Source organism: Cucumis melo, chromosome 8, assembly GCF_025177605.1.
Source record: "Cucumis melo cultivar AY chromosome 8, USDA_Cmelo_AY_1.0, whole genome shotgun sequence".
Taxonomy (NCBI): Eukaryota; Viridiplantae; Streptophyta; class Magnoliopsida; order Cucurbitales; family Cucurbitaceae; genus Cucumis; species Cucumis melo.
In genome coordinates, this window is record NC_066864.1 from 168,529 (window position 1) to 193,297 (window position 24,769).

Consider the following 24,769-nt stretch of genomic DNA (forward strand, 5'->3'; position numbering starts at 1 on the left):
ATCTAAGATTTAACTTTGGACTTTTTAAGAACCAACTACTCCCCAAACACCAATTTACGGGTTAGGGTTATTAATCTAATCCAGTGGCCAAACATAATGTTAATTCTTTCAAAACTGTTGTAATTTAGTAATCAACTGTAGTTAACATTTCCCAAAGTTTTCAAAAATCAGCAAGCCAGCCATGAAGTTGAACTTTCATGTGGTTTTGTTAGCCATTTCACATTTCACTCTCCTCAATTTCTTGCCAATTTTGTTAATGCTTCATCCACTTGGATGCATGATTTCAATCAAGATTATCCTTGTATGTAAATTAACAGTACATTGTTTTTCTCTCTCTCTTTCTTTATAAGAAGAGAAGCGCCTTATAGAGCATATGACTTTGGTGGCCCATATCTTAAGTTTTTAACATGACAAATCAGTTATTCTGAAGCCAATCTCGAGCAGCCACCAGATCGGGAAGCACCACTGCCCCAGATTTCCTCCATTCCTCAGCATCTGATGTCTTAAATCTATCCAACAATAGACCATGCATTCCCACACTCTTTGCAGGAAGATAATCTTTTCGCAAGCTGTCTCCAATGTGGAGAGCTTCTTCTGGTGCTATATTTCCAGCCCTCTCAATCGCAATCTCGTAGATTCTAGGATCTGGTTTCTCCACACCCTCGAGACCCGAGAATACACCAAAGTCCCATTCCGATCCCTGAACAGTCATTAAGCACAATATCCATCCATCAGCACATCTTGCTAGTGTATTCAGGAAGAATAGAACTCTTTAACAAAATAGAGTACCCCTACCCACTACTCAGTGTTGTACTTGTACAAAATATACTAATATCAGAAAGAATAAGATCATTGTAAAACAACAGAAATATATTATGGCCAAATGCATTCACATCTATCCTATCCCATCGTTTGTCCTTCAAATGAAAATGGTAATGGTATTGAAAATTCTAAAAGTACTTACAAAACCACTTAAAAGGACTTTCCAAAGCACCTTATTAATGCCATTTTCAAGAGTGCTTTGAATTTTACATAAAAATGCATTTATGAGGAGTCGCCTCCATCTCATCGTAAGACCAAAATCTAGATTTACATTCACAGAAAAAGAAGAAAAAGAAAGGCATACCTGATTCAAGCCTAAGGCTGGAAGGATCACATCCTGGTACCGGTACTCTGCATTACTAATGATGCCAACCATAAGACCTTGCTCACGCACCCATCTAAGGAATGGTTGGGAATCTTCAAACACCTTATAAGGAGCAGATGAACCAAAGGATGCATATATACGTCTAAACACTTTCTCAAAAGTCTCCTCATCATAATCATATCCAGCCTAATGGTAAAATAAAACAAGATTTTTCATGTCAAAAAAATTTCCCAGTGATGCCCAAATTGTAGTCTGCAGGTTTTTGCAATTCTGAGCCAGCAATTAATGTTTCTTTCCCCCATTCAACATATGATATAACAACAGGTTTGACTCAAACTGTCTATGCCTTTAAAACAAAATGTGGGGAGAAAATTCTAACAAATGTGATCGCTTGAAGAGAGTGGAGAGAAAATGCTTACAAATGTAACTGCTTGAAGCGAATGTGGAAAGAAAATTCTAACAAACGTGATTCTATGAATCTAGAACTATTCACTGCATGCTATGCAAAAATTCAATATTGATGAGTACAGTGGCGGATCCATAACCTCTTTTTGACGGGGGCTTTATAGATGAAAAAAAAAATAATCTGGAAAAAAATACAAGGAGTCAGCTTTACCACTTAGCTAACTTCCACTTAGCTAACTTCTGGAATGGATATTAATTCAGTTTTCTATATATATGTAATAAGGAGCATAAAGATGAGGGGGGTTGAACCCTCCTTGGCCTATGCTAAATCCGTAAGTGGATGAGTATATTTGTGAATCTACTTCGCTGCAAAATGTCATGCCTGTATGTCTAGACGGCTATATCAATTTCTTACCCTGATAAAGGAATCTCTAACGCAAGTTTTCCACCAAATGATGTTAGGCATTTTTGCTGCATATCCAAAACATGGGTAATTTTTTGCCATCTCCTTGTAAGCTAACTTAAAGCCCTCATGCACACGCTTGTAATCAGGGCATGGCAGCCCCACGGATTTGGCTGCCATGCAATAGTAATCACCTAGTTCCCCTTTGTAAGCTAACAATGTACCAGTAACATCTATGGTGATACAGCGCAACTTTGACAAGAGCGACATTTTAATTAAGAAAATGTTGCAGTCCCAAAGTGAATGATATTAACGATCGCTGGTAATGGAATTTTATCTGGAAAACCCAGCTAACAACAGACTCCAACCAAGCAGCCAGCTACCGCATTGACCTATAAGTCCTGCATTTAAGTAAATTAAAACCTTAGGTTATCGATACACAGAAAGCACCATCTTAAGTGATGAGCAATAAGGAAAGATATAATTTGACCGATAGGCAAAAAAAAAATGACAAGTATATATATGTGAGTCAATTGCAAAATTCTTAAACTCCAATACCAGGTAGTTTGTGGATCTCTTTGATCTTCATGCACAACTTAAAGTATCTCAAAGTATTCTCTTTAATCAACCAACAAACGATATATTAAGGTTCTTACTGTAGCTTACTAGTTAATATCTATTTGCTTACCTGCATTGCACTGAATTTGTTGGGGGTGTGTGTCAGATACCTAGATTAGTATAGGGTAGGGGTATAAGGGTTATTAGTTATGTAGGCAGTTAGATGGTTATAAATAGGAAGTTGGTGAGGGAAGAAAAGGGAGATGAGTTTTGTGGGTAGTTTTTTCTGCACTCTTCCTTGAGAGAGAATAGGCAGAGAGGGTAGTATTTTACTTGTTCTTAGTTAATTTCTGCATTTTCATCTCAGAATTGATATTCATCAATTCTTCTCTGTAATAGTGAGGTCTATATCAATTGAATAAGAACACGTCTTATTGGTGTTTTATCAGGGTGTTGCAAAATACTAAAGTACTGCACCTTCAAACTTCTTGGTGCCGACATCAGTGTCCATTAATTTAGAGACGTTTAACTGAGAATGAAAAACTCCAAGTCTTGTGTAAATTGTTAATCCCTAGTTTTCAATCTCATTTCTCTTTTTAAGAACTTTCTATTTACTCCCTACTTTGTCATTGTATTTCAACGCAGTCCTTCTATGGAGTTTCATAACAGTCAAAGTACCCATTTTGACTCCTTTTCATCTTTTCCCTGACCATTACTTGAACAAATCAAAATAAGAAAGGACAGAGCTAGAGACTGAAAAAGATCAAATGTGAGAGACATTGAGGCAATAAGAGAGAGTCTGAATAAGTGCGTGGAACAGAGGGGTCTTCGAAGATCGAGAGAGTAAGAGGAGGGAAGGAAAGAGTTCAATCGACGGAAGAAAGGAGATAAGATTCGGGTAGCAGGTAAAAATTTAAAAGTATTTCATTTTTTCCAATACACAAAGATTGGCAAAACCAACCATCTTAATTTTCAATTCATATCAAATTTCACATCAAGGATTCAATTGAAGATATTTAATAGGTTAAAAGAAAATTAAAAATGTAGAAAGAATAGGAACAAGATTAAAAGATCACACGCGATACTTTATGGATATATTTAGCCAAAAATACGGGGAGATATCGAGAAAGAGAAAGTTGCAGAAACAGAGTGTACAAAGGTTACTGTTAATCAATGAACACGAAGGCTATGAATAAGGTTAGCTTCACTTCAGAGCTAGAAACAGAGTCGATAACTCACTGTGAAGCATCAAAATGTTCGTCATCGACTTATAATCTTCTTCATGAAAACAATTACAAATGTGAAAAAAAAAAAACAAAGTTTGACTTTCTTCAGAAAAACAAACAAGCGAACAACAACAATCAGATCACTGGAATGACAGACAACGTTGCAATGATTTGTCAGTCTGATTGAATAACCGACTACAGATAAAATTTCTCAATAGAAGGAAAAAGAGAAAGCTCGGATTCAGTCAAGAAAATGGAGAAGAGCTCAATATCAAAATCGCAATATTCATAACAACAAAAGAGTGCATGGAATGAATAAGATGGTGGACAAACATACCCAGAAGCCAAAAGGATGAAAATTTTGCAGTGGTCGGTCGGTATAAATCACAATGTAATCAGAAGCAAAAAACTTCAGCAGGACGCTGGTTGAATCAATGATGAAGAAGGCAAGGCGGGAGAGAAAGATAGATATATGTATATATATATATAATGGAGTTTAAGGTATGAAAAGGTTTGGAAACTTATACAATGGAAGGAGCTTGATTTCGCATAGCTTTTGTCCCATGTTTGAGAAAACCAATGGCTGAACTCTCCATGTAAACTTCTGTTCGCCATTTCCGTTTCTTCCCCTTTCCTCTTCCGTATTTACCATTATGCCCATTTAACCTAACAATCCATTTTCATGTCTTCAACTTCATATATATTATGCCATTTTCAGTCTAAAATTAACTTTGTAATTGGAGAAAGAATATTCGATACAATTTCCCCCCTAAAGTGAAATAAACATTTATATATTTACTCATTTGAAAATGTCTTAATTTCAAATCTTTTCCGAATATGAGTTAGAGCGTTATTTTAAATATTTGTAAAGCTAAAAGAAGAGGAAGAAGAAGAAGTGTTTAAATTGTATAAAATTCAATTTTCTTTTTTTAGTTGGTGATTAGAGATGGTCATTATCTTAATCTTTTACCTACGTTAGCCCTAATTTCTCATATTAGCAAAGCAATAACATAATAAAAATATAATTATTCTTTCACAAATGGTAAAGGTTTGAGTATTTGAAGCTCGGATTCAGCCTAATTCAAGAACTTCCAAAACTTTAAATTGTTGCACGTAAATTCACAATTTTAACAAAAATAGCAATATTGTTACAATTAAAAGCGAACCAAGAGAAAGAAACAGGTCATTTATTTTCTGAAAGAAAAAAGAATAGCAATAAATAAAACGCAGATTGCATAATAATAATAATAATAATAACAACTCAATATCTGATATGTTGCCCAACTCTTAGTTTATCCTATGGTTTGAAAGAATTTTTATAAATAAACTTTGTGTTTTCTTAAAATTTTAATTGAAAATTGGTAAGGAGTAAAATGGGGAGTCTATTTTGAAAAAGAATAAAGAAAGTAGAGTGAGGGTGTCGGCAATAAAGTATAAATCTTGGTTTTAGGTGTTGAAAGGAAACCGTGGACTCGGCCCACGGGTATTCGTATTCCCCCTTTTTATTTTACCTCTTTGGGAACAACGAATGAAATACCACTCTGGTTTTGGGTTTTACATTTACCGCTGTCCCTCTGGTTTTCCATTCTATCCACCTCTACATCAAAACTCAAAATTTCACATTTCTTTCCATTCTCTACTACTACCCTATCCAATATTAACAACCAATTGTACAGAAACCAAATCATGTTCAGAATTTCAAAGAGATGCTTGTCTCAAAATAGACAAAGATTTCCCATCTCAGGAATATGAGACATAAACAGATTACATAGATGTGAAGCAATGAAGGAACTAGCCTTTAAAATGTGCATCATTATGAAGATAGTACATATTTACAAGTATGACATCTAAAGAAAGCACAAGTGTCAACTACTTTTGTAAGGTAGAAAGTAACGAGCAATGGTGGAACCTCGATTTGCTGTATTGGATCTTTTGTGAGGCCTAAGCCAAGACCATAGTTCTTTCTGAATTTCAGGTGGCAACTCTTCGATGACTGAAATGTCAATTTCGTCAACTTTATAATTCCATATTTCACCTCCTTGTGCCCCATGATCAGACAATCTTAATTCACTACTGTGACCATCTGGCATTATATAAATAACGTCGGTATATTTCTTAATTTGATTAAAAGCGGATAAAAGAAGGCCATATATTTGAAAAATACCAGCAGATGGCGAGTTAACTTGCATGCTTCCAGCAACTTCCTGATTGCTTGATGTGGAAGAGAGATCGGGCTTAAAGAATCTCAAGATTGAAGCTGTGCCCTATCACCACACGTTGAGGAATAAAAACAACAAATCTTCAAAATGTGATAACTCTTATCAGATAAATAAGAACCTTTTGCATACAAAAACAATGTTTGCTTTCAAAATGCAAATGTACAAAGATCGACCTTTTTTTTCAAAGAATATTTATGTATCCAATTGACACCCATTAAATATCAACCATTATGCTCTTGAATTCCATAGGGGCGGCCAAACAATTGTAAACAGTTTCGTGATCCATTGAAATTTTTACTCCCATACTTCATCAAAATCTCTCCACGGCAACGGAATCAAAATGAGATAGAAAAATAAAATACATTGAAACCTTGTCTTTTGATTTGTTCCTTTTCATACACAGCGGAGATGTAATTCTAGGGTTCTTGGACTTCTGCTCTTCTAATGGAATTATTTGAGACTCGCTTTCATTTGAGCCCGAATGGAACTTGCTTACTGTAAAACTAGCCTGTATTAAGATTAGAACTGGGAAGGAAAGGAAAATACTTTGGAGTACACGAATAGAATACCTGCAACAACAGGCAATGGGGTCGTTTCTAGGATAGCATCATCCTTTTCTAACTCTTTGGAAGAACAAAAAGAATCCTGGAATCAAAGGAGATTAGAAATAAGAAATGCTCTTTCACTAAAATTACTTTTCAATCAATCTTGAGAACTATTGTCGAAACATGGGATTTAGCAAGCATAAAAGATGAACCACGGAAGTGCTCAGCAACTCATCACTCAATCTTGTAGCAATTAAAATATGCTCATTACAATTTATCTGAGTACATACAAAACTACTTGATACAATTTGCAAACAGGAAAAGTGGTCATATATATACTTATTTGTAGTTATACCTATAGTCTTTCATAATATCTTTAATTGGTCACAAAAACTAAGAAAGGGCAACCTAGGAGCTGGAGGACCTAAAAACTAGAACTTGAAATCTATTGATTTCAAACACTCAAGCTACCATAACATTCAAAGGTCATATTGAAAACAACTTGATATGGAAGTTGTGGAATATGTTACCAGAACAAAGATTTAGCAAAAGAACTATTGATTATCCCATACCACGACTTCATCTTTCCATGAACCCCTTTCACCCTCCTCTTCAACCAAATTGCATCTATCTGTAGCCTTCTCCTCTTTTTCTTCTCCAGTGGATTTATCAAGAGCCTCACACAAGTCCATTGAATAATCTGTACAACCTAAATGATCATGCTCGTCCTCAATCTTCATTTCTTCTCCCGTACATTCATCATGAGCTTCATTTGAATCCATCACTGAATAATTCGTATAACCTAAGTGACCAGGAAGTTCTCGTTAATTATAATAAGTAACATGAGGCACAAAAGTAGATGGAAACATATTTTAACTCTTGAACCTGAATTTAAAGCAGTTTCTTGAATATCATTATCCTGGGGTTGCTCAGATGACGTGCCAGATGAATGCTGGACATGCAGGTATTTTGTAATTGAACAAGTTCCCTACCACAAGCATAAGGCTGCACGTTGAGATTAAAAGAAAGATAGCCCCAATGTACAGAACTGATTAATCACTATGAGAGTCGAGTGGTTCCCACGCACATCAACTAGTATAGTTCAACAGTAGAGATTCTGGCCGTAAAAACAGTATGAGTTAAGATGCCAAAACATTTAAACAATCATCATTAAAGTTTCCTACAGAAAACTTGGGAAGTTTCTTTGGGCCAAAGAGCGCCGCATCTTGTACTGAAAAAATAATAAAATAAAATAAACACTCTTTACGATATTTCTCGATGGATAAGGATATATATATGTTTGGATATGTCATATGGAATATCTGGGAGTTAAATACTTGGGATTTAAATGTCTAAGATACAGATGAGTGTCCGTATTTGGATATGTAAAATAATTCATATGAGTTAAATATCTGTGTTGTTTTACAAGTTTTGCTCATATCAAGAATAATTTAAATTAGGTTAATGCTACTTTGTTACCATTTTAGTCCATGCGCTGATTTTAGCCAATATTGTTAGTGTGAAGTGTATTTGTATTGAATTGGATAAAGTAATAGTAACTATAATTTTTTCCTTTAGCAACGCATAATGTAAAAATCCTAATCTGAATATCCTTCAAAACTTCAAGAGCTAAGGCTAATAAAGACTTAACAGTAGAGACTAACTTGTGATCTATTGAATGTATGAAACTAAATTTAAACGTTTGAAAGTACGGGAAGACCAAAATAGTTTCTTTAACCTTTAAATTATTCCTTTTCATAAAAATTAAAAAAGAATAATTAATAGATTTTGTTTAGAAAATATTTTTTAACTAATTAAAATATTTATATTATATAATTAATGATAATACAAATCACATCAAATTATTTTGACATTCACTTGCAATTAGTAGACGAGTGTTTTCTTTCTCCTATTCATTTCCCAAGAAAAAAGTCTCATCTTCAAGAAGGATAATAAAACCTCATGTTTCATGGAGTATTTTTATCCTTAGGTAATAATTACCCAGGTTTTAGAAAGTAAACATTTATGAAACAATTATGATTTCTTTTATATTTTTGCCAAAACTAATTCCAAAACATGTGAAACAAACAGCCTTTAGTGATCAAACATAACCAGACCACAGAATTAGATGTCAGGTATGCTCAAACTTACAGATGGTATGGTCATAATTTTACTTGCTGAGACAGAAAGAGAAGTTATTCTCCATTCATTGTTTGAATCTCCCAGGATGTTAGCTCTGTAAGAACCTAAATAATCCCGCAGTCCAGCCTTAAATAAGTTTAGTGCATCCTCCTGAATTTTAGCAGCACCATATCTCAAGGGACAAGACTTGGATGGGAACTTTTTACGTGAATCTGAGTCACTCAACTGCACCACCAATGATAATCATACTTCAATACACAGTGAGCAGCAATCCATCCTGTTAATACTTGATTCATGCTGTGGGACAGAATCTCAGCAACATGTCAAAGGACAAAAAACATACCCTGTATGCAGAAGCATGAAATGTAAGGGTGTGAGCCATCCGCCTATTCTGATCTAAATCAGAACTAAGACGCTCACTCAGTTCTTCAGAAAGTTCAGTTAGCCAGTGCTGAACCTGCAGAAGGGGGAATGATGATGGGAATTCGGATGATTAAACAAGGCCTTCCAAACATGTACCTCCAACCTTATGTCTTATCCAAAGGGGTTAAGAAACATTTCCTTGCATATGAAAGGTGTATGGAGCAACAGTAAACAGCAAAATATAGAAAATGCCATACGGTAAAGAACAAAAACAAATCCACTATCAAACTTCGTTTTGATGCCAACGGACCTAGAGAATCCATTAATTTAAGCACAAATACACACAGAATTCCTACCTCACAAGTTATTGAACTAAAAAAGAATCAAAATCATGTCAAGAAATAATTTTAAAGAACAAATCTAGTATAAATACTTCAAAATTGAAGAAATAAGACAACTAATAAGTGGATTTATCTGAATATATGGTAACATCAATTTAGAATATTCAGCATTCAACACTCAAAACACTCTACATCAAAACCTTAATCAATATCCAGTACGAAGGGCATTGTACATCCTCCTATATACACACTCACATAAAGGAAAAAAGGCAGAGAAGAAGAAAGACCAAACGACGGGAAAATAGATCTCACCGGTGTCCATTGTCCTTGATAAAGAAAATAATAAAGAAAATGAAATGAAATGAAAAACTGACAGACAAACTTACTGAAGCAATAGTCCTCAGAGCTTGGGGCCCAGGAAAACTCTTCCCAGAACCATGGCTTTTGGGAAGAAGGCGACATTGTACTTCTTCCCCACTGATTCCTCTAGCAATATTCCATAACCAAGTACTAAACAAAAGGAAAAAGTAAAATTATTATTTTCAAGAAAAAAATGAAAAAGTAAAATTCTTTTATTATGAGCCTCTATTGTCCACCCCCTCCGCCCCTCCGCCCTCCCCCCTCCCCGAACAAGAACAAACAAACAAAAGTGATTTTAAAAAAGCATGAAAATTTTATTTGTTGTGTACTGTTTTCTGTTATCTATTAATTGTAGTTTTCTGAGCTTTTAGATGTTCTTAAGTATTTATTCTGTCTTTGTTTTGCAAGGTTTTATTTAGGATTCAATCCCTTTTCTCTGTGCTTATGTTGTAATGTGGCTTTTTTCAATTTAGTACGGACAGTCACCTCTTGGTTTCTTTTTTATTTGGAATATTTTGTGGATATAAGGAGGCTGCTAAGGGGATGTCGAATCTAGTTGAAATGTCTAGGTACACCTCCAGATTCTTGTATAAGTTTCTTGTACTTTGAGCATTAGACTCACTTCATTTCTTTTACTAATATTTAATATAGAGACTTGTCTCCTTTTCAAAGAAAAAAATCAAACATTGAACTCAGTTATCGAATACCCAGTATTGATGCCATAACGTTCTTGTAGCTTCTGCTCTGGAAATTTCAATAGATCTCCAACAGTGTTCACACCAAGGTCACTTTCTAAAGAACTCCCAAGCTTTCCACCTAGTTGTTTCCTGCAACAAAATTCCAAAATTGAAACAGATAAATTAAATGTTAACATAACATGGAGACTTACATTTTTTTTATTGGCAGCGAATCAAGCAATCCTTTCACACAGGAGAGGGGTACAACAGTTTGTTGGGCAGGTTTATTCATTGCACTCGCAAGTTTTGCCAGCATCTGCTCACAATCTCATATATAATTAAAAATATATTTATCCGTAAAAAAATAGTGTTACATAAAAGATAGGATACAGTATGAACAAACAATTCCATCCTACCTTATTATGAGCAATTCCAGCAGAACAAGTAAACTCGGTCTCTTTCAACACTTGCATCCTTAATTCAGCAACAATGAGAGTTCCACAGGCCAACAGCTTATCACGATAATCTGAATCAAGCTTTGTAAGCCAATTCCTAACACATTCTTGGCTATCACTTTGTTCCTGACTTAAAACCAATTTCAATATTGAATATAACACAGTAGCTGATGAACAGGCCAGCACATAGCTAATATTACCAACATTATGGAGTAGACATAATTTCTTAGAATTTTATTGATATTGTAGCAAGCTAAAAGGAAGAGAGGAAAAAGATATGCATGCAAGAAATAATTATTAGTCTTAGAGATTTCCCTTCAGTTTATGGTGGTTTATTGACAGAGATGTTGAGAGCAGAGTTTTTGCTGGAGAAATCTTTTGGAAGAATACGTGTTTAAAAGAAACAAGGGATCAGTTTCCTTTTTCAAAATGAAGGTTTTCAAAGTCATGGATATAATATAGGCAACATTCTCAAAGAGCAGAAAGTGAAGGTGTTCCAAGACTGTTTTCTAAAAATGAGGAACCACCACCCACAAAAAAAAATAATAATTCCATAATCATGGAACGACTATAGTTACAAGAGAATTTCCAATACTAAAACACAACCAAGAAGCAGTGTATTGTCATGAAGTGGAAGTATCCCCAATACAAAATTTTATGATTATGATTGATCGCGTATTTGTGCCAAATAAGGCGCTTTTTGTAACTTCTTTGTTAGTTCTTGGTCAAAATGATGGTGCAAATTGGCGCCTAATAATTTACATGTTTAAAATCGCTACATATTTGAGTCATGACTTAAGCAGAAGATCAGGAATGAAGAAATCTAAGAGATTGTATTTGACCTCTTGATCAAGACCTAAGACATGTGATTTAAGAGCCTCGACATCAATAGCCTCCATGCTCTCTGGAGGAGTTTCAACTAACATTGCTTCAGCAGCATCAGTAAGGTCAAGATATACTTCATCAATTGATGCTCTCTCACACCTTCCCTTCTTTGAAAGAACACGAACAACCTACAATTTTGATAATTTTCCATCGTCAGATATTAACATTCCTTGTTAACAGAGAAGACTTGATGCCCAAACTGGATTACCGACCTCTGAACCTGCATCCCGATATGTCTTCAGGTCTGCTTTACCATGCGCCACAGGAACCTGAATTAGCTGAATTTGAGGGCAGACTTTCTTTGCCTCATCACCTCGCATTGATCTGAAGCTTGTCAAATTTTTTAAGAGAATAAATTATAACTCAGAGGAAGAAGGGTCTATACCTCTTCACACCAAACTTGCGTGCCTCGTAGCCAACAGCAATCAAGCCACCACCTTTCCATGAGTTATATTGAACCACAGCAGTAGGTAAGCCCCTTAAGTATGGCTGCTTCCGTTGCTCAACTGCAGAAATAATAACAATTAACAAAACGCTTGAGAGAAAGAAACGATTTTGCAACCAAACATAAAAAGATTGTTGTCTAGCGTGATAACAGAAATAAAGTATGAAAAGCATAACATGACAGACAAATTTTTCCATAACTTCTCTGATCATACATTACTAATTTCCGCAAGAGTGGATGAGGAAATCTACAGATCCATGATACTAATACTAACCTTTGCGCCCAAAGGAATACATGAACCCCACTAACACCTCGTCACAAGTTATGAGGCAGCAACCTAAATTTTTTTGTCATATAAATCCTTATCAAGAAGCTTAACGCTCTAACCAAAATCGGATACCATCACACGTGGGCTTAAAATTTCGTAGAAGATCAACAAGTGAAAACCAATATTAATAATGAGAAAATGACATTACAGAGAATCAAACACAGGACCCCTCACTGATACCATAATAAATCACAAGACACAAGAACTTTAGCTAATTGGTTGAAATAAGTGTAATATTATATCAATACTTCAATAATAACCAATGTGTTCTAGATGGGAAATTTACTTTTCATTTTACAAAGAGAAATTTCAGACTGTGCTTCGAAGTTGGTCTTCTTGAAGCCTTAAAACAAAATTAGGAACTTCGAAGTCCCCTTGCGTAGGAATTCAAAGATGATGGTAGTTTCGAAAGATTGCATTGAAGTGGGGAAGTAGAACTTAAAAGGAATATCTTAAAATAGCTAGCAGAATGGGAGCGTAGCAAGGTGTGAAAGAGAATCGGAACCTTGAACGTAGAAGCAGTCCATATCTACGTGAGCGATGATTCTGACATCTGACGATTCCGGCTTCGCTATCGGCATCTCCAACCGATACCCAGGTCCAGAGCATAAGTATAAGCCAATTCCAACACGGTCGGAGCACCACACTCGTGAGAGGAAGGGGATGAGTGGTGTGCTTCTTCTTCTTCAACTAATATCGGGGAATGTTTAACAGGTGGCATGCAGATAGCAGATGTGTCGATCGAGTACTAATTCATTTGACGAACATCGACGAACTCTGCATTGAAACAACGAGAGAGAAAATTGGATGGAGGGACTACTCGAACACCCACCAATCGATAAACAAAACCCGAAGCAGAACTTGTAAAAAGAAGATCGTAATGTGCAAAATTATCAATCTCCACGACTTTTATTTATCCGTTCGTGCGAAATTGATCCAATTGGCGCCATTTTCTTTTTCAATCCCAAGTTTTAGTTCAATTGGCAAATAAAATAAATAAGGATAGTTGCATAAATATAGTAAAATTTGACTAGGTGTGTACATAAACCTGTTTGAATTGAGTTAAATGAAAATCATTGATCAACTCAGCAACTCAAAGTATAGAGGATGAAATATCCGTTCACTATGCACTGTTCAATCCGAAAAATCTAAATTTAATCGCCTTGGATTGACAGTTTTTTTTTCATCTCTCTATAATTTAGACAAAATTTCATATTATTTTTCAACATATAAGATGAGGATATTGTCATTCAAACTATAATGTGACATATATATGTCCTAAGTTTACTTTTAGGTATATACGTAATTAGGTTGGATTGGGTCACACTACGGATTCAAATTTTTTTTTCCTCCAATATTCTAACTCAATCAAATCCAACAAAAAATTTGACCCAACTCAATCGATTTTTTTAACCTATTTTTAATTTTTTAAGAGTGTTGTCCTTTATATATATATATATATATATATATAATTTTTTTTTTTTTTGTGGTAGGTCAATAAATGTCTTGGGCCAGACACAAGTTTATATTGACCCACGAGTTCTTTCTTCCCACCAGTTTTAAACTGAAAAGAAAAATAATAATAAATGAAATGTCGGTCCTCTATTCTGCTCAGGTTTATTTTAATATATATTTTCTACCTTGAATTTTGAATGTAGTTTCTGTCTAGTGACTAAATGAATGTTTAGGCTACTAATTTTCTATATCTCATCTTTTGCATAATTGTCGATAAACTTCAAAATTAGTAACTCTTACACATCAATGCCAAACTTATTAACTTCTCCGACACTTATTTAGTAATGATTGTCATTGGAGTTAAAAATGTTTACACCATCCCATGAAGATGGTGAGTCAAACAACCCCTTAATTTTAAAATGTTTCACTCTATCTAAGATTTTTGAGTTCAATTTTAATTTGGTAAATGATTACAAAAATTACACTCTTATCCTTGGAGTATTGAATTTTGTTTATATATATAACGGACATAAGAGGAAAAGATGGTTAAATGTGCATACGTATTTACAGGCAGGGTTAGAAATAGAAAAACAAAGGGCAACCTCATATGGATATACCAAAAAGCAGGAGGGTCCCAGCAATAGAATTCCGATGACACCCCAACCACACTATCAACTATTAAGATACAAAAACCCAATCAACTATTGCTCAAATGCTTTGAAAATTTCCTGGATATTTTAGGTGTGGTCTAGACAGAAAAAATCACAATACATCGAAACATTTGATACAAGTATGTTGGAGGAGTCTGCTCACAAGGCTCTCGGACTCGGGAATGAGTGAATATGTCAGGCTGTTCCAGAAATGAAATGTCACCGACTCTTCCAAGATTTTCTTCAGTAAGCACTCATGTTCAGCTTTTTCCGTTGCACTCGCTGGTGCTACAAAGTATCTATTTGCAATATCGTTGATTGCACAAGAACGAAAAGTTAATCATCTAAACTGAAATAAGCAAAGTTCCACAACAGATGGTTCGAGTAATTAAATCGAAGTTCCACAACAGATAGTTCAACCAATTAGATTGCATAACATGTTTGGCGAAAGAACAGCTTAAGTGCTTATTTGAAATAACTCTGATTTGATTCCAAAATGTCCCCAAGAAAGCAAGTAGGTGCCTAAGGAGTTGAAGAATCCGATCTCCACAACTAGTATCAAACTGTCGAATCATGGCAGATAGGCTGTCAGATTTTCAAGAAAATAATTACATGAACATGGGAGGCCTGGGGAAAAAGTAAACATCCTTAAACACTTCTCGCAGAAGTTTATCCCTTGTAGTAATCAAGAACCGCAGAAGGTAAATAGACAGGAAAGACGCTGTAGATTTCCAAGAACGTTGGGTGGATGAAGCTGGCATTACCCAATACGCCACCTGGGGGCCTATTGACGGTGTGGGAGGAAGCAAAAGAAAAGGGAGTGATTGATGTCACAAAAGAGCCTTCTACTTCTAAAGACGCCAGAAAAACAGCAGAGAAAGAAGTTGCAAGAATCAAAAGGAAAACAGGGGTGGGTGTGATTATTATAGATGAATGTACATTTCTAATTTATGCTATGAAGATATGGAATAGACAGACCCCACGTGTTAATTTGCAGATGGAGAGAACTCACACAAACGGGAAGAGGGAAGTTTCGATGAAAGAAGTGCCCTCCGAAATAATGTGAAAGTCACTTTTTATCCAACAGCCATTCCTCTAATTCCACCTTCCAGAGCAAAATGTTGTGGGCTATCTTTTAGCATGTTAGGTCGGAAACAGAGTATTTTCCTTGAGAAGGAGAATTTCTGGATTGTAATACGAAATTCTGTTATCTTTGTAGCCTTTCTTTGTACAAGATTCTTAAGGTTTTAGACTGTTCTTTCTAATTACCTAACCTGAGAAGTGTGCCTCCCATCGTAAATATGCATGTGAGGAAGGGTAGAAAACCTATTGCTGTAAATAGGCAAGTAAGGAGTGGAAAGGAAAAGGCATAGTGTTTGGAATAAAGAAAACTCAACCCTCTCGAATTGGCTGACACTTCTGTAGGCTGATCACTGTTTTGGTAATTCCTTGAAAGTATTCATACACTATCTTTTAACTAAAATGTGACTTTGTGTGTGTGCGAATAATGTCAGAGACTCAGAAGTCAGGATGCTAATAATATATAGATTCATTATAAGTCGTAAGATGCACGAGCAAATTTAATCCGACATTACCTAGTGATATTTTGTGAAGCGATGGGAAAAAATGCAAAGGATGGCTGCACAGTCAACTCAAACTGTTCTGCAGGCACTTCGCTGGAAAACCTCTTTGCAACTCTTGTCAACAGCTCAGCCCCATTCCATCTAAAGCTTCTATCATCATAAGTCGAGTAGTATTCTTTCATACACTCCATTATAAAGGGGCTGCAGAAAAGAGGAACTTATAGCTCAATAAAAAAAATCCAAGGTAATCATATTTGTAAGACAAATGTGGGCACCGTATACTGCTTAGTGATTAGTGAAGTGTTCGACAACGTGGAGAAACACTTGACAGTTCCCCCAACCTATCAAATACATTTTCTTTATAAAGGAACCTATCAAATATTTTTACAAGATAGTTGCTGGAAGTAAATACAGAACAATCTAAATTTCGAAAGAACAAAATTGTACCAATAACCTGACAACCATCATACACAACGGAAACGCTAGTCAATATATTAACTACTATCGTTAGTGCTGCTTTAACATTGCTGTTATTGTCAACTTGGTCAAGTGACTACAAGGGTAAAGAGGAAAAAAGAAGTCACACATTCTTGCAGCCCCAGCAGGTTTGCTACTCAGGGTATCAACAAATACATGTTTGGGGACCCCATCAAAACGCTGGGGCATGTTTGGGCACCTGCCTACAGTTTCAAAAAAGGTTATTTTGTGTAACCGTTTAGAGTTCCACAAACGTATGTTATATTTCAGGGCCTCAGTTTATATACATGGTGGGAGTTTTCTCTGAACCCTCCATAGTTCAAAAGCTTGGAAGACATTTATTTTCTACAGGAAATCTATTTCAAATTTTGTGTCGATCACTAATCTTTTAATTTTTTTGTATGTTGGAGGAGGGGCTTTTGCATCGAGGGCAAAGTGTTTTGGCATGCAAGCTTCTTTGCAAGTTTATTTGGCTTGAGAGAAACAATGGAATTAAAAGAGAGTTCAAGAGTTTCGATGAGGAGGTTTTGTGGCCGTTAGCCTCTAGACCTTTTTGTAATTATGATATTGATAGTTTTATAGGATTGGAGTCTTTCTTTTTCTTTTTTTTTTTTTTCAGCGAAGGTTGAACATCATTTTTTGTTGGGACTTGATACTTTATGCCTTTATATCCTTTCATTTCTCTCAATGTAAACATGGTTTCTAACTCTCATTTTTTTCTCTTTCTTTTTTCTCTCTCCTTTTTTTCTACATCATAAAATGTTTTTTTCCCTTACAGAAACATGTTCATCCAAGTTAGACTAGTCAAAAGATGTTATCAACCATTATGCTTTCAGAAAAGAAAATTTTGTTCTGTTTTAATAAAATAGACTATTCCTAAGCTGAATATGAATTTCCTGAGAACCAATACCCGTTTTTAAAATGCCACGTACCTGTGGCTTCTAAATGCCATGACTGCCCCGTTCAAAGAACTTCCAGCAAGCTGATCCTCCATCCCAACAGAATTGTGAAGCGAGGATAGAGGTTTCAAGACTACAATGTCAGAATCAAGATAGATTCCACCATACCTGGAGAATGAAACAAATTTGTAATGTAGTTAATCAGAAAAATCAAATACACTATCAAAACTCTGTACAAAATTCAGACATGCCTTTGCCATAATAAGATGATTACATTTAAATGTCACTAAAATTTACTCAAGTAGTTCTCGGCCCTATTTCCTGGAGAAATTGTCTTCTAAACATTTTAATCCAACGTGGCAGGCATTAATCCCAGGTACTTCATTCTCTATAATGCACAAAAACATACACACACACAAAACCCTTATAAACATGTAGATTTTCACAAAAGGAAATTGGATGATAATTGTGAGTTTGCCTTTTCTTGTTGAGGGTTACAAGTAGAAGAGCACCTCTAATTATGACCTAATAACATTGACAAATGGCTTCATCCCTTCGGGGACATCCGATAAAATTGGAACAATAAATAGAAGATTAGCATGGCACCTGCAAATGGATGACATGCATAAATCGAAAAATGGTCCAAATTTTTTGACATCGATAAATGGCTTCACATTAAAAACCTATAAACGAAGAATGTGGACAGAGCATCTCCTTGCCTAACTCTTTTTGTAGCTCTTGATCTTATCCTAACATTTTTTTTTACGTATTTGTGAGCCCAGAATCAGAAATAAACAAAGCATATATTTAGCCTTTAAGAAATGATAAAATATTATACGATATTAAGTAATTGACTCTTGTGCAGCCTTCAAAATGAAATATCGTCTAGTAATATTTGGAATAAGGATATCCCTAAGGTTTTTCTAGCCCCTTGTCATTAGGCAAGAAACAGAAAGACGTCGTACAAACCATCTTGTACAGTTGAAAGGTTGTATTCATAAATATCTTAATAGAAAAAATGAAAATTTAGAGATAGTGAAAGAAGGTTTACTTGTATAAAGCAGCCAAACGAACAAGCTCACTGTAGTGAGTAGAATAGAATTTCGTCTTTTTCCATTCGAACCAGATGGAAGCAAATTTATGGGTTGGTGTATCCTTCAGTAATTCATCAAGATTTGGCATAGCAACCGCAACTTTGTAACTGTTGAACAAAAAATGCAGTTAATCACGAAAATAAAATATGTATGAATTTGCAAGACTTTCATAGGGTAAGTACCCATTTTTCACAAAGTTATCTTTGAAGAAATCAAGCTCAATTGTCTCCGAGAAAATAACAACACATGCATTTTGATGATGCAAGAACACGCTCTCTAGCCCACGTTGATGCCGAACCCCGAACATCCAAGGAGGTGAGTTCCAAACCATAAAAACTCTAATTTCGCATTTATTTTTCTTGAAGAATGCATCCATAAAACGAGAAAATGACAGATGCGGATGTAGGCCAGGATAATAACCCCAGCGCTTGCCGTCTGCATATATACTAGTCAAAGTATGAGGCACAGCCCTTGGTTTAAATCCTGCACCCTTAGTAAGAACCGGTTTATCCCCTACATCAGCTTTTTCTGTGCTTCTGTCCCCACTCTTCTCGTTCTTAGTACTCCTAGATATAGAAGTTCTATAGCCACTGAAACGTGAACTCGAATCTTTATCAAAATTGATAACTTTCTTCCTCGAGAGGTTATTTCCGGCGTGTTCATCTGAAGTCCCGATCTCGTTTACAGTTTTCTTACCATTGTCCATTAAGTTTATATCAGTCTGACCACTTAGGCTCCCGCTCTTCTTGATGCTTGCATGCATACCTCCATTTTCTACTTCCGTATTAAAGACCTTCCGTGTAACACCCACTGGCTTGTTAACAAGAAACGGAGCTCTTTTAAATTCGTAGATCCACCATTTCTGAACAATTCGATCACCTCTCGTTAGAGAGGGCACACCCAGACCATCCGGATCTTGCAAAAGGGGATTGTTCAGCGGATTGAGGACTTCCCAGTTGGACTTAAACATCCTATCCCTCCGCAAGAAATCGCCCTTCTTATCAAACCAGTCTCCCCACCCATCTCTTAAGGGCGAAACTCTTCCAACCACCTTTAACAAAAGCGCGTCCTCTATCCCAGTCATTTCACTTGCTTTCCTCCTCACCTCTTCATCAACCGGTACATCATCAGAGCCAAACGCAGATTTACTGCGATCCACTTCACCTAAGCCGATAGGAAAACCAGAAGTGTCATCAGACCAATCTTCGATGGAACGTTTGTTATCAAAAACCTTCCTAATAGCCCCACTAACATGGTCAAAATAAAATCCAGAAACCCTGACCTGATCAGATTGATCTTCATCCTCTCCCAAATCCTCATCGCCAGAAGCCCTAGATTGGAGGTCCTCATCCACAAAATCGAGCTCATCGATCTTGTCCTCGTCGGTGGTAGTAGTGCCCAAAACAATGTCGCTATCATCATCTGAATCAGAAACGAGAATGTTGCCTAGAGATTTAGGATACATGTGATGAGAGTAAGTGTGTGACTGAGAGCGAGAGAGGCGAGTGTACAGAAGGGAGACTGAAAATAGAAGCAGCAAAGCGGCGGCGAAGGCGCAAAAGCAGGCGCCATAGGAACCGCGACGCCGTGTATGAAGGTTCCGCAGCATTCTATTTTACAGATAGAAAATGCAAAAGGGAGACGACATTGGCCGGAGGGAAGAAAGAAAGAGAGAAGTTCAATGGCGGGTTAAAGATGATCTGAGTTCACGCACCCAAGATCCTACAACTTAACTTACAAAGACAACCTACCAAACGAAATGGACCAAACCGTTCCAGTTGTAAAGATTTACTCGTAAAACTACCCTGGGCTGATTTTACGCTACCCACGTGGCCTGCGTACATGGTGCCACGTCTTTTTCTTTTTATTCTTTCATGTATACTTTTTTTATTTAAGAAATTTATAAACTCTTTTACAATTAATAAATTAAAAATTTAAATAAATGAATAAAGATGTAATTAATTTGGCCCAATTTTCATGTTACCGTTAATTAGTTATGACTACAGGGGATTAAAGGTGACCTTAGTTCACAGTCAACATGCAGATATTTAACCTGTTGAAAATGCAAAGCCACACATGTGATATCTCTTACCCAAATGCCTTCATCAGTATAATACCAATTATTAATTCAATAAAGTTGATTTGCTACAATCAGATTCTACAATCATGCAATTGCATAAGCTAGTGCCGCTTGAATCCTTACCGCATTCATCTACAATAATCACATCCATCCCTGTTTTCCTTTTGATTCTTCCTACTTCATCCTCTGCTGCTTTATAAATTGGTAACTTTATATATTTATATATTCTAATTAACGGGCCCAGAGATATTATTATGGCCATTGTTGAGGCTTTTTTTTTTCTTAATCACATAGAATAAGATAAGTATTAATACTAACCAAAAAAAAAAAAAAAGTCAATATCCAATCAGGTTAACGGTGCATTCAGTCAATAAACATGCATCCCCATATCCCCCACTAAAAAAGCATCCATCAAATGACTTGGATCACTTTCTCTTTAAGATCTGGAAATTTATAGTTTAACTTTAGAAGTGGGGATGGCTTCAAAGTAAGATTTCTCTTGATATCATAAATGAAGGAGATGCTGATGAGTATGACAAGCTACTTTCCTTGGCTAACGCTTGGAACATTTGCCTAAAGAGAAATAGGAGGTAGCTACCGGTCCACCTCAACTAATCAACTATTACCAGATATTTTATAAAATTGCCCCTTTTGCTTGCTCTTTTGTTTTGGTCTTGTGCTCCACTGCTTTGCTTCTTTTCATCCATCTCAAGGAAACCAGTCTATAATTCAAATTAAAACAATATATGATATACATTCTTTTTTTAGAAATTGAAAATCATGAACAGCAATAGCTGTCTAATTAACATCAATTATACAGTAGCTTGCTCGTAGAGAATATACAGAAAACAAGGGGGAGACAGCATTGTTACTTCCAAAGAACAATAAATTCGTGTTAGAGATAAATATTCTACAAGTAACCATCCCTTCTGTCCTGATCCTCAGCTTCTTTATTAGCAACTTCAACAGATTTGAACCAAAGGAATGCCTGTCTCGAGAAATTAGATAGAGAGCCTTGTAAGTGAAGTTAGTATTTTTGCAATGGTATTGTCATTCTTCTTATGTGCAAAGTTTCTAGCTAAGAATTGATGCAACTCATAGAAGAGCGCACCAAGTCTCATTTTTACATTTCTACAATCAACCCCCTCTCCCCAAACAAAAGAACACAGAAAGATGGATACTCCATACTTATGCTCGTTAGAGAGACACAAAAGGTCATGTTTATGATTTCATGCTACAAAAAACGCATATGAAAATATGTGATAATCCCTTCACAAACGTCAAAACTTGGAGACAGAGGAACTTACAGCAGTGGGAATGCCAGTAAAAGCGAAAAATCCAAGCAATGGAGCGTACAATATGCTGTCTGAATTTATAATTCCAAAGACAGGCTTCTGGTTCACGTACTCAAATACGGAACCTATCTGCAATATTGGAAGTCATTCCAACAAACATACAAACGGCTTCAATTAGGATTAGTATCCACAGCACCAAAATTAATCATACATTGTTGAAGAAATAAATTAATTACATACAATCACCTCTACCGCTTTACTGCATTAATATGATTTTTCAATCATGTTAAGGTATACATATAATTAAGTTACACAGTTAAATTTGAGTTTTTTATTTTTTTATATATAACAAAAGTTGAAATTAATTGGTAACTTAACAAGACATGAGAGCAGAAGGTCTTATGTTCAAACTCTATTTGCTCTCCAATAAATATTGATTTCCACTTGTTAAATGGTAATCTTCTAAAAGGTAAGAGAAGTGAAGTGCTAAAGTATTGATATAATTAAATTTATTATAACCTTTAGGTTGATTGGCAATTTAACACATCACTCTCCTAATTCTGAATAAGAACTATGACCGGGGATGAAGGAACAACTAGAGACTGCTATCAAACAAATGGTTGCCAAATAGGCCACAGTTTCCCAAGAAGTTGAGATATATTTCCAAAAAAAATAAAAAAGCTCCTTCTATCCACAATCCAGTCTGCAAAAGCCATGAATGGATTCTTTTGACCATAGTTAGTAGGGACTTAACAGGAGTACATCAAATTACAACGTTAAAATTCTAACGATGTTGTTTTCTCCTTATTTCATATAATCATTGTATTGACAAGAGATAATGGCGTTGTTTGCTTCTATTAAGTTCTGAGCAAACTGGAAGTACAGCACCAGTTACTAAAAAAGTAACTATCAAAATGCCAAAAAAAAAAAAAAAGGCCTGTAGTTAAAGGGAAGCTTACAGCAGCAATTGCAGTGATAGATGAGGCAAGCAAGTAAACATAGAAAGGGACCTGAAATCCCTGCTGGGTTCCAGTTTCCTTGCGTTCTTCCTTTGCCCAAGGTGGAGGCTCCTCTGAATCTAATTTCGCCCAAGAAGGAATTGTTTCTTCAGACTCGCTTGATTTTGCAGACCCTTCAGTAACGGCAAAGACCGTAAGCTTGCGATGGCCATTGTTTCTCCTTCCAATAGACCGTAAATGTCCGAGAGCCATGCGTTTCAAATCCATCCTCGCGTAATTACAAGCTAGACTTGGATTGCAATAAGACAACAGCGTTGCAGACATCACTCCCAATTCTTCTTTCAACCCCTTCAGTCTTCTTTTTCTGTAAAGACATAATTTGGTAATGAAAATCACTCCACGTGAAACACTTACGTATGACATCGCTACTAAACACCTAACAAAAATGGCACAGTTATAGCAGCAGTTAATATCAACTATTGATCCTTATTTCCGCAGCAATAAATAATTTCGTTTCCTTCATACGCGATTAAATGTCGAAGAAGAAAGATAAGAGAGTGGAGGAAAGTACTGGTACGGAAGGAACTTTGCTGCGAGAGATGAGTGAGGTGAGAAGCCCCTGCGAGCGTAGGGCTTTTCCGGCCTCCGTGAAACAACCGGCGGAGATGGGAGAGAGGACTGGATCGAGCGGTCGGTTTTGGAGGGAGATAATACTGAGGATAACGAATGGCACGAAATTAAAATTAAGGAATTTATTATTTTAAAAAATAAAACAAAGGTTAAAATAAGATTTTGGTGTATTACTTCCAAATTTATTCAATTTTACTTCTTTCAAATGTTGAACCTTAGTTATGTTCAATTTTAAATGCAACTTTAAAGTTTATTGAAATTGATCAAATGACCGTGATAATTTCCATGTAAACATACGCAATATTTAATATATTTTTAAATGATCGGAGGTTAGTCGGCATGGTTGCATATAAGAATTATAAGCAAAAGTTGATTGTTGGCGGTCGATGAAAAATGGTGAGTAGAGGTTTGTCGAGGACGGTCAACAATGGCCTATGATTATATTGTGATGGTCGCCATTAAACGGTCACTCAAAGTTTGGCCTATGACATTTGTCGAAAAGCAAGTCCTCGGATGTTAGCCAAAAGTAGGTTGTGGATCGTTGTTTTATAAATTAATTTTTTCAAAATTTTATCTTGTGGTTGTCAAACTCATCGTTTTTTTACATATTTTTTTTATTAATTACTCAAAAATACAATTCAAACACACTGTAAAAATAAGTTGTTGTTGGTTGGTCATTCAATAAAAACTAACTAATTGTCCATATTAATAGATTTAGAAAATTGATCAACCCTAACTCAAAGATATCGGTTGCATTCTTTTCACCCACTCTAACGAGCCCTCACACTCACGATTTCATCCATCTTTAAAACATTTATCTCAATGCTATGACTTGGTGACAATGGCACACAATAATTTTCCCTGCTTTAAATGTTTGAGAAGGATGCAGACAAACACGAATGCAAAAGTCTAAAGAACGTACATAAATGAAATAGATAAAGAAAGTAACAAACACACTCTAACAATTATATGAGGTAATAAAATTAGTTTTTATTGTCTTGTAATTTTAACTATTCCCCGGTAGGGCAACGTGAAATTGACACGTTCACAAGAATAGCCTACTAAATTTTGTCCAACCAACAATGAGTTTAAATGAGACGTGTTGGAGAGTTTTAATGTAATAAAGATTGTAGAGAATAAGATAAATG

The 24,769-nt window shown here is 35.7% G+C and overlaps 4 protein-coding genes and 1 non-coding gene across 11 annotated transcripts; 1 reads left to right on the forward strand and 4 right to left on the reverse strand.

Annotated features, from left to right (window-relative positions):
- Positions 1-222: 222 nt before the first annotated feature.
- Positions 223-5,182, reverse strand: LOC103484251 (uncharacterized). Its single transcript, XM_051088496.1, has 4 exons — positions 4,077-5,182; positions 1,968-2,356; positions 1,127-1,333; positions 223-700 (listed from the first exon to the last, which is right to left on the reverse strand). Exons 2-4 carry the CDS (start codon positions 2,223-2,225, stop codon positions 416-418), a joined length of 750 nt encoding a protein of 249 aa, XP_050944453.1. The 5' UTR covers positions 2,226-2,356; positions 4,077-5,182; the 3' UTR covers positions 223-415.
- A 244-nt stretch (positions 5,183-5,426) lies between these two features.
- LOC103484253 (DNA polymerase eta) lies at positions 5,427-13,616 on the reverse strand. Of its 3 annotated transcripts, none has more exons than XM_008441234.3 (16): positions 13,005-13,616; positions 12,112-12,232; positions 11,939-12,050; positions 11,684-11,854; positions 10,803-10,967; positions 10,599-10,702; positions 10,417-10,536; positions 9,736-9,859; positions 8,989-9,102; positions 8,655-8,870; positions 7,389-7,491; positions 7,076-7,305; positions 6,528-6,603; positions 6,329-6,453; positions 5,904-6,003; positions 5,427-5,822 (listed from the first exon to the last, which is right to left on the reverse strand). In XM_008441234.3, exons 1-16 carry the CDS (start codon positions 13,078-13,080, stop codon positions 5,605-5,607), a joined length of 2,175 nt encoding a protein of 724 aa, XP_008439456.1. In that variant the 5' UTR covers positions 13,081-13,616; the 3' UTR covers positions 5,427-5,604. The 3 variants fall into 3 exon arrangements, 1 of the variants encoding a protein (XP_008439456.1); XR_536694.3 differs by having other exon boundaries at positions 5,772-5,822; positions 6,321-6,453; positions 13,005-13,458; XR_007823013.1 differs by lacking the exon at positions 6,329-6,453 and having other exon boundaries at positions 5,772-5,822; positions 13,005-13,458.
- An 831-nt stretch (positions 13,617-14,447) lies between these two features.
- On the reverse strand, positions 14,448-20,595 carry LOC103484255 (uncharacterized protein At4g19900). 5 transcript variants are annotated; one of them, XM_051088498.1, is made up of 6 exons: positions 19,940-20,484; positions 18,840-19,821; positions 18,615-18,764; positions 17,597-17,731; positions 16,200-16,388; positions 14,448-14,903 (listed from the first exon to the last, which is right to left on the reverse strand). In XM_051088498.1, the coding sequence occupies exons 2-6, from the start codon at positions 19,739-19,741 to the stop codon at positions 14,717-14,719; spliced, it is 1,563 nt and encodes a 520-aa protein (XP_050944455.1). In that variant the 5' UTR covers positions 19,742-19,821; positions 19,940-20,484; the 3' UTR covers positions 14,448-14,716. The 5 variants fall into 5 exon arrangements, 3 of the variants coding, with proteins under 3 accessions (XP_050944455.1, XP_008439459.1, XP_050944454.1); XM_008441237.3 differs by having other exon boundaries at positions 18,840-20,595; XR_007823015.1 differs by lacking the exons at positions 14,448-14,903; positions 16,200-16,388 and adding exons at positions 17,838-17,951; positions 18,076-18,169 and having other exon boundaries at positions 18,840-20,595.
- Positions 18,113-18,215, forward strand: LOC127150778 (U6 spliceosomal RNA). The gene has a single exon (XR_007823358.1). It is a non-coding gene; the product is annotated as a U6 spliceosomal RNA (small nuclear RNA).
- Positions 20,596-21,445: 850 nt separating the features above from the next.
- On the reverse strand, positions 21,446-23,729 carry LOC103484254 (uncharacterized). Its single transcript, XM_051088499.1, has 4 exons — positions 23,563-23,729; positions 22,992-23,427; positions 22,045-22,161; positions 21,446-21,725 (listed from the first exon to the last, which is right to left on the reverse strand). The coding sequence occupies exons 2-4, from the start codon at positions 23,412-23,414 to the stop codon at positions 21,648-21,650; spliced, it is 618 nt and encodes a 205-aa protein (XP_050944456.1). The 5' UTR covers positions 23,415-23,427; positions 23,563-23,729; the 3' UTR covers positions 21,446-21,647.
- Between the last annotated feature and the right edge of the window lie 1,040 nt (positions 23,730-24,769).

What these genes read in the sequence shown, in the direction of transcription:
- LOC103484251 (XM_051088496.1), bottom strand. Translation starts at nt 2,225, where the DNA reads ATGTCGCTCTTGTCAAAGTTGCGCTGTATCACCATAGATGTTACTGGT. An exon ending in TTAGAGATTCCTTTATCAGG is followed by an intron (nt 1,334 to 1,967) that starts GTAAGAAATTGA and finishes TTTTACCATTAG; the next exon opens with GCTGGATATGATTATGATGA. An exon ending in CAGCCTTAGGCTTGAATCAG is followed by an intron (nt 701 to 1,126) that starts GTATGCCTTTCT and finishes ATGACTGTTCAG; the next exon opens with GGATCGGAATGGGACTTTGG.
- LOC103484255 (XM_008441237.3), bottom strand. Translation starts at nt 20,266, where the DNA reads ATGCTGCGGAACCTTCATACACGGCGTCGCGGTTCCTATGGCGCCTGC. An exon ending in GATAACTTTGTGAAAAATGG is followed by an intron (nt 18,765 to 18,839) that starts GTACTTACCCTA and finishes TTTGTTCAACAG; the next exon opens with TTACAAAGTTGCGGTTGCTA. An exon ending in GCTTCACAAAATATCACTAG is followed by an intron (nt 14,904 to 16,199) that starts GTAATGTCGGAT and finishes TATTGCAAATAG; the next exon opens with ATACTTTGTAGCACCAGCGA.
- LOC103484253 (XM_008441234.3), bottom strand. Translation starts at nt 13,080, where the DNA reads ATGCCGATAGCGAAGCCGGAATCGTCAGATGTCAGAATCATCGCTCAC. An exon ending in TCTTAGGTCTTGATCAAGAG is followed by an intron (nt 10,968 to 11,683) that starts GTCAAATACAAT and finishes GTTTTAAGTCAG; the next exon opens with GAACAAAGTGATAGCCAAGA. An exon ending in CTCTGAGGACTATTGCTTCA is followed by an intron (nt 9,103 to 9,735) that starts GTAAGTTTGTCT and finishes CCCCTTCTGCAG; the next exon opens with GTTCAGCACTGGCTAACTGA.
- LOC103484254 (XM_051088499.1), bottom strand. Translation starts at nt 23,414, where the DNA reads ATGTCATACGTAAGTGTTTCACGTGGAGTGATTTTCATTACCAAATTA. An exon ending in CTATCACTGCAATTGCTGCT is followed by an intron (nt 22,162 to 22,991) that starts GTAAGCTTCCCT and finishes CCAATATTGCAG; the next exon opens with ATAGGTTCCGTATTTGAGTA. An exon ending in TTACTGGCATTCCCACTGCT is followed by an intron (nt 21,726 to 22,044) that starts GTAAGTTCCTCT and finishes TTCTCGAGACAG; the next exon opens with GCATTCCTTTGGTTCAAATC.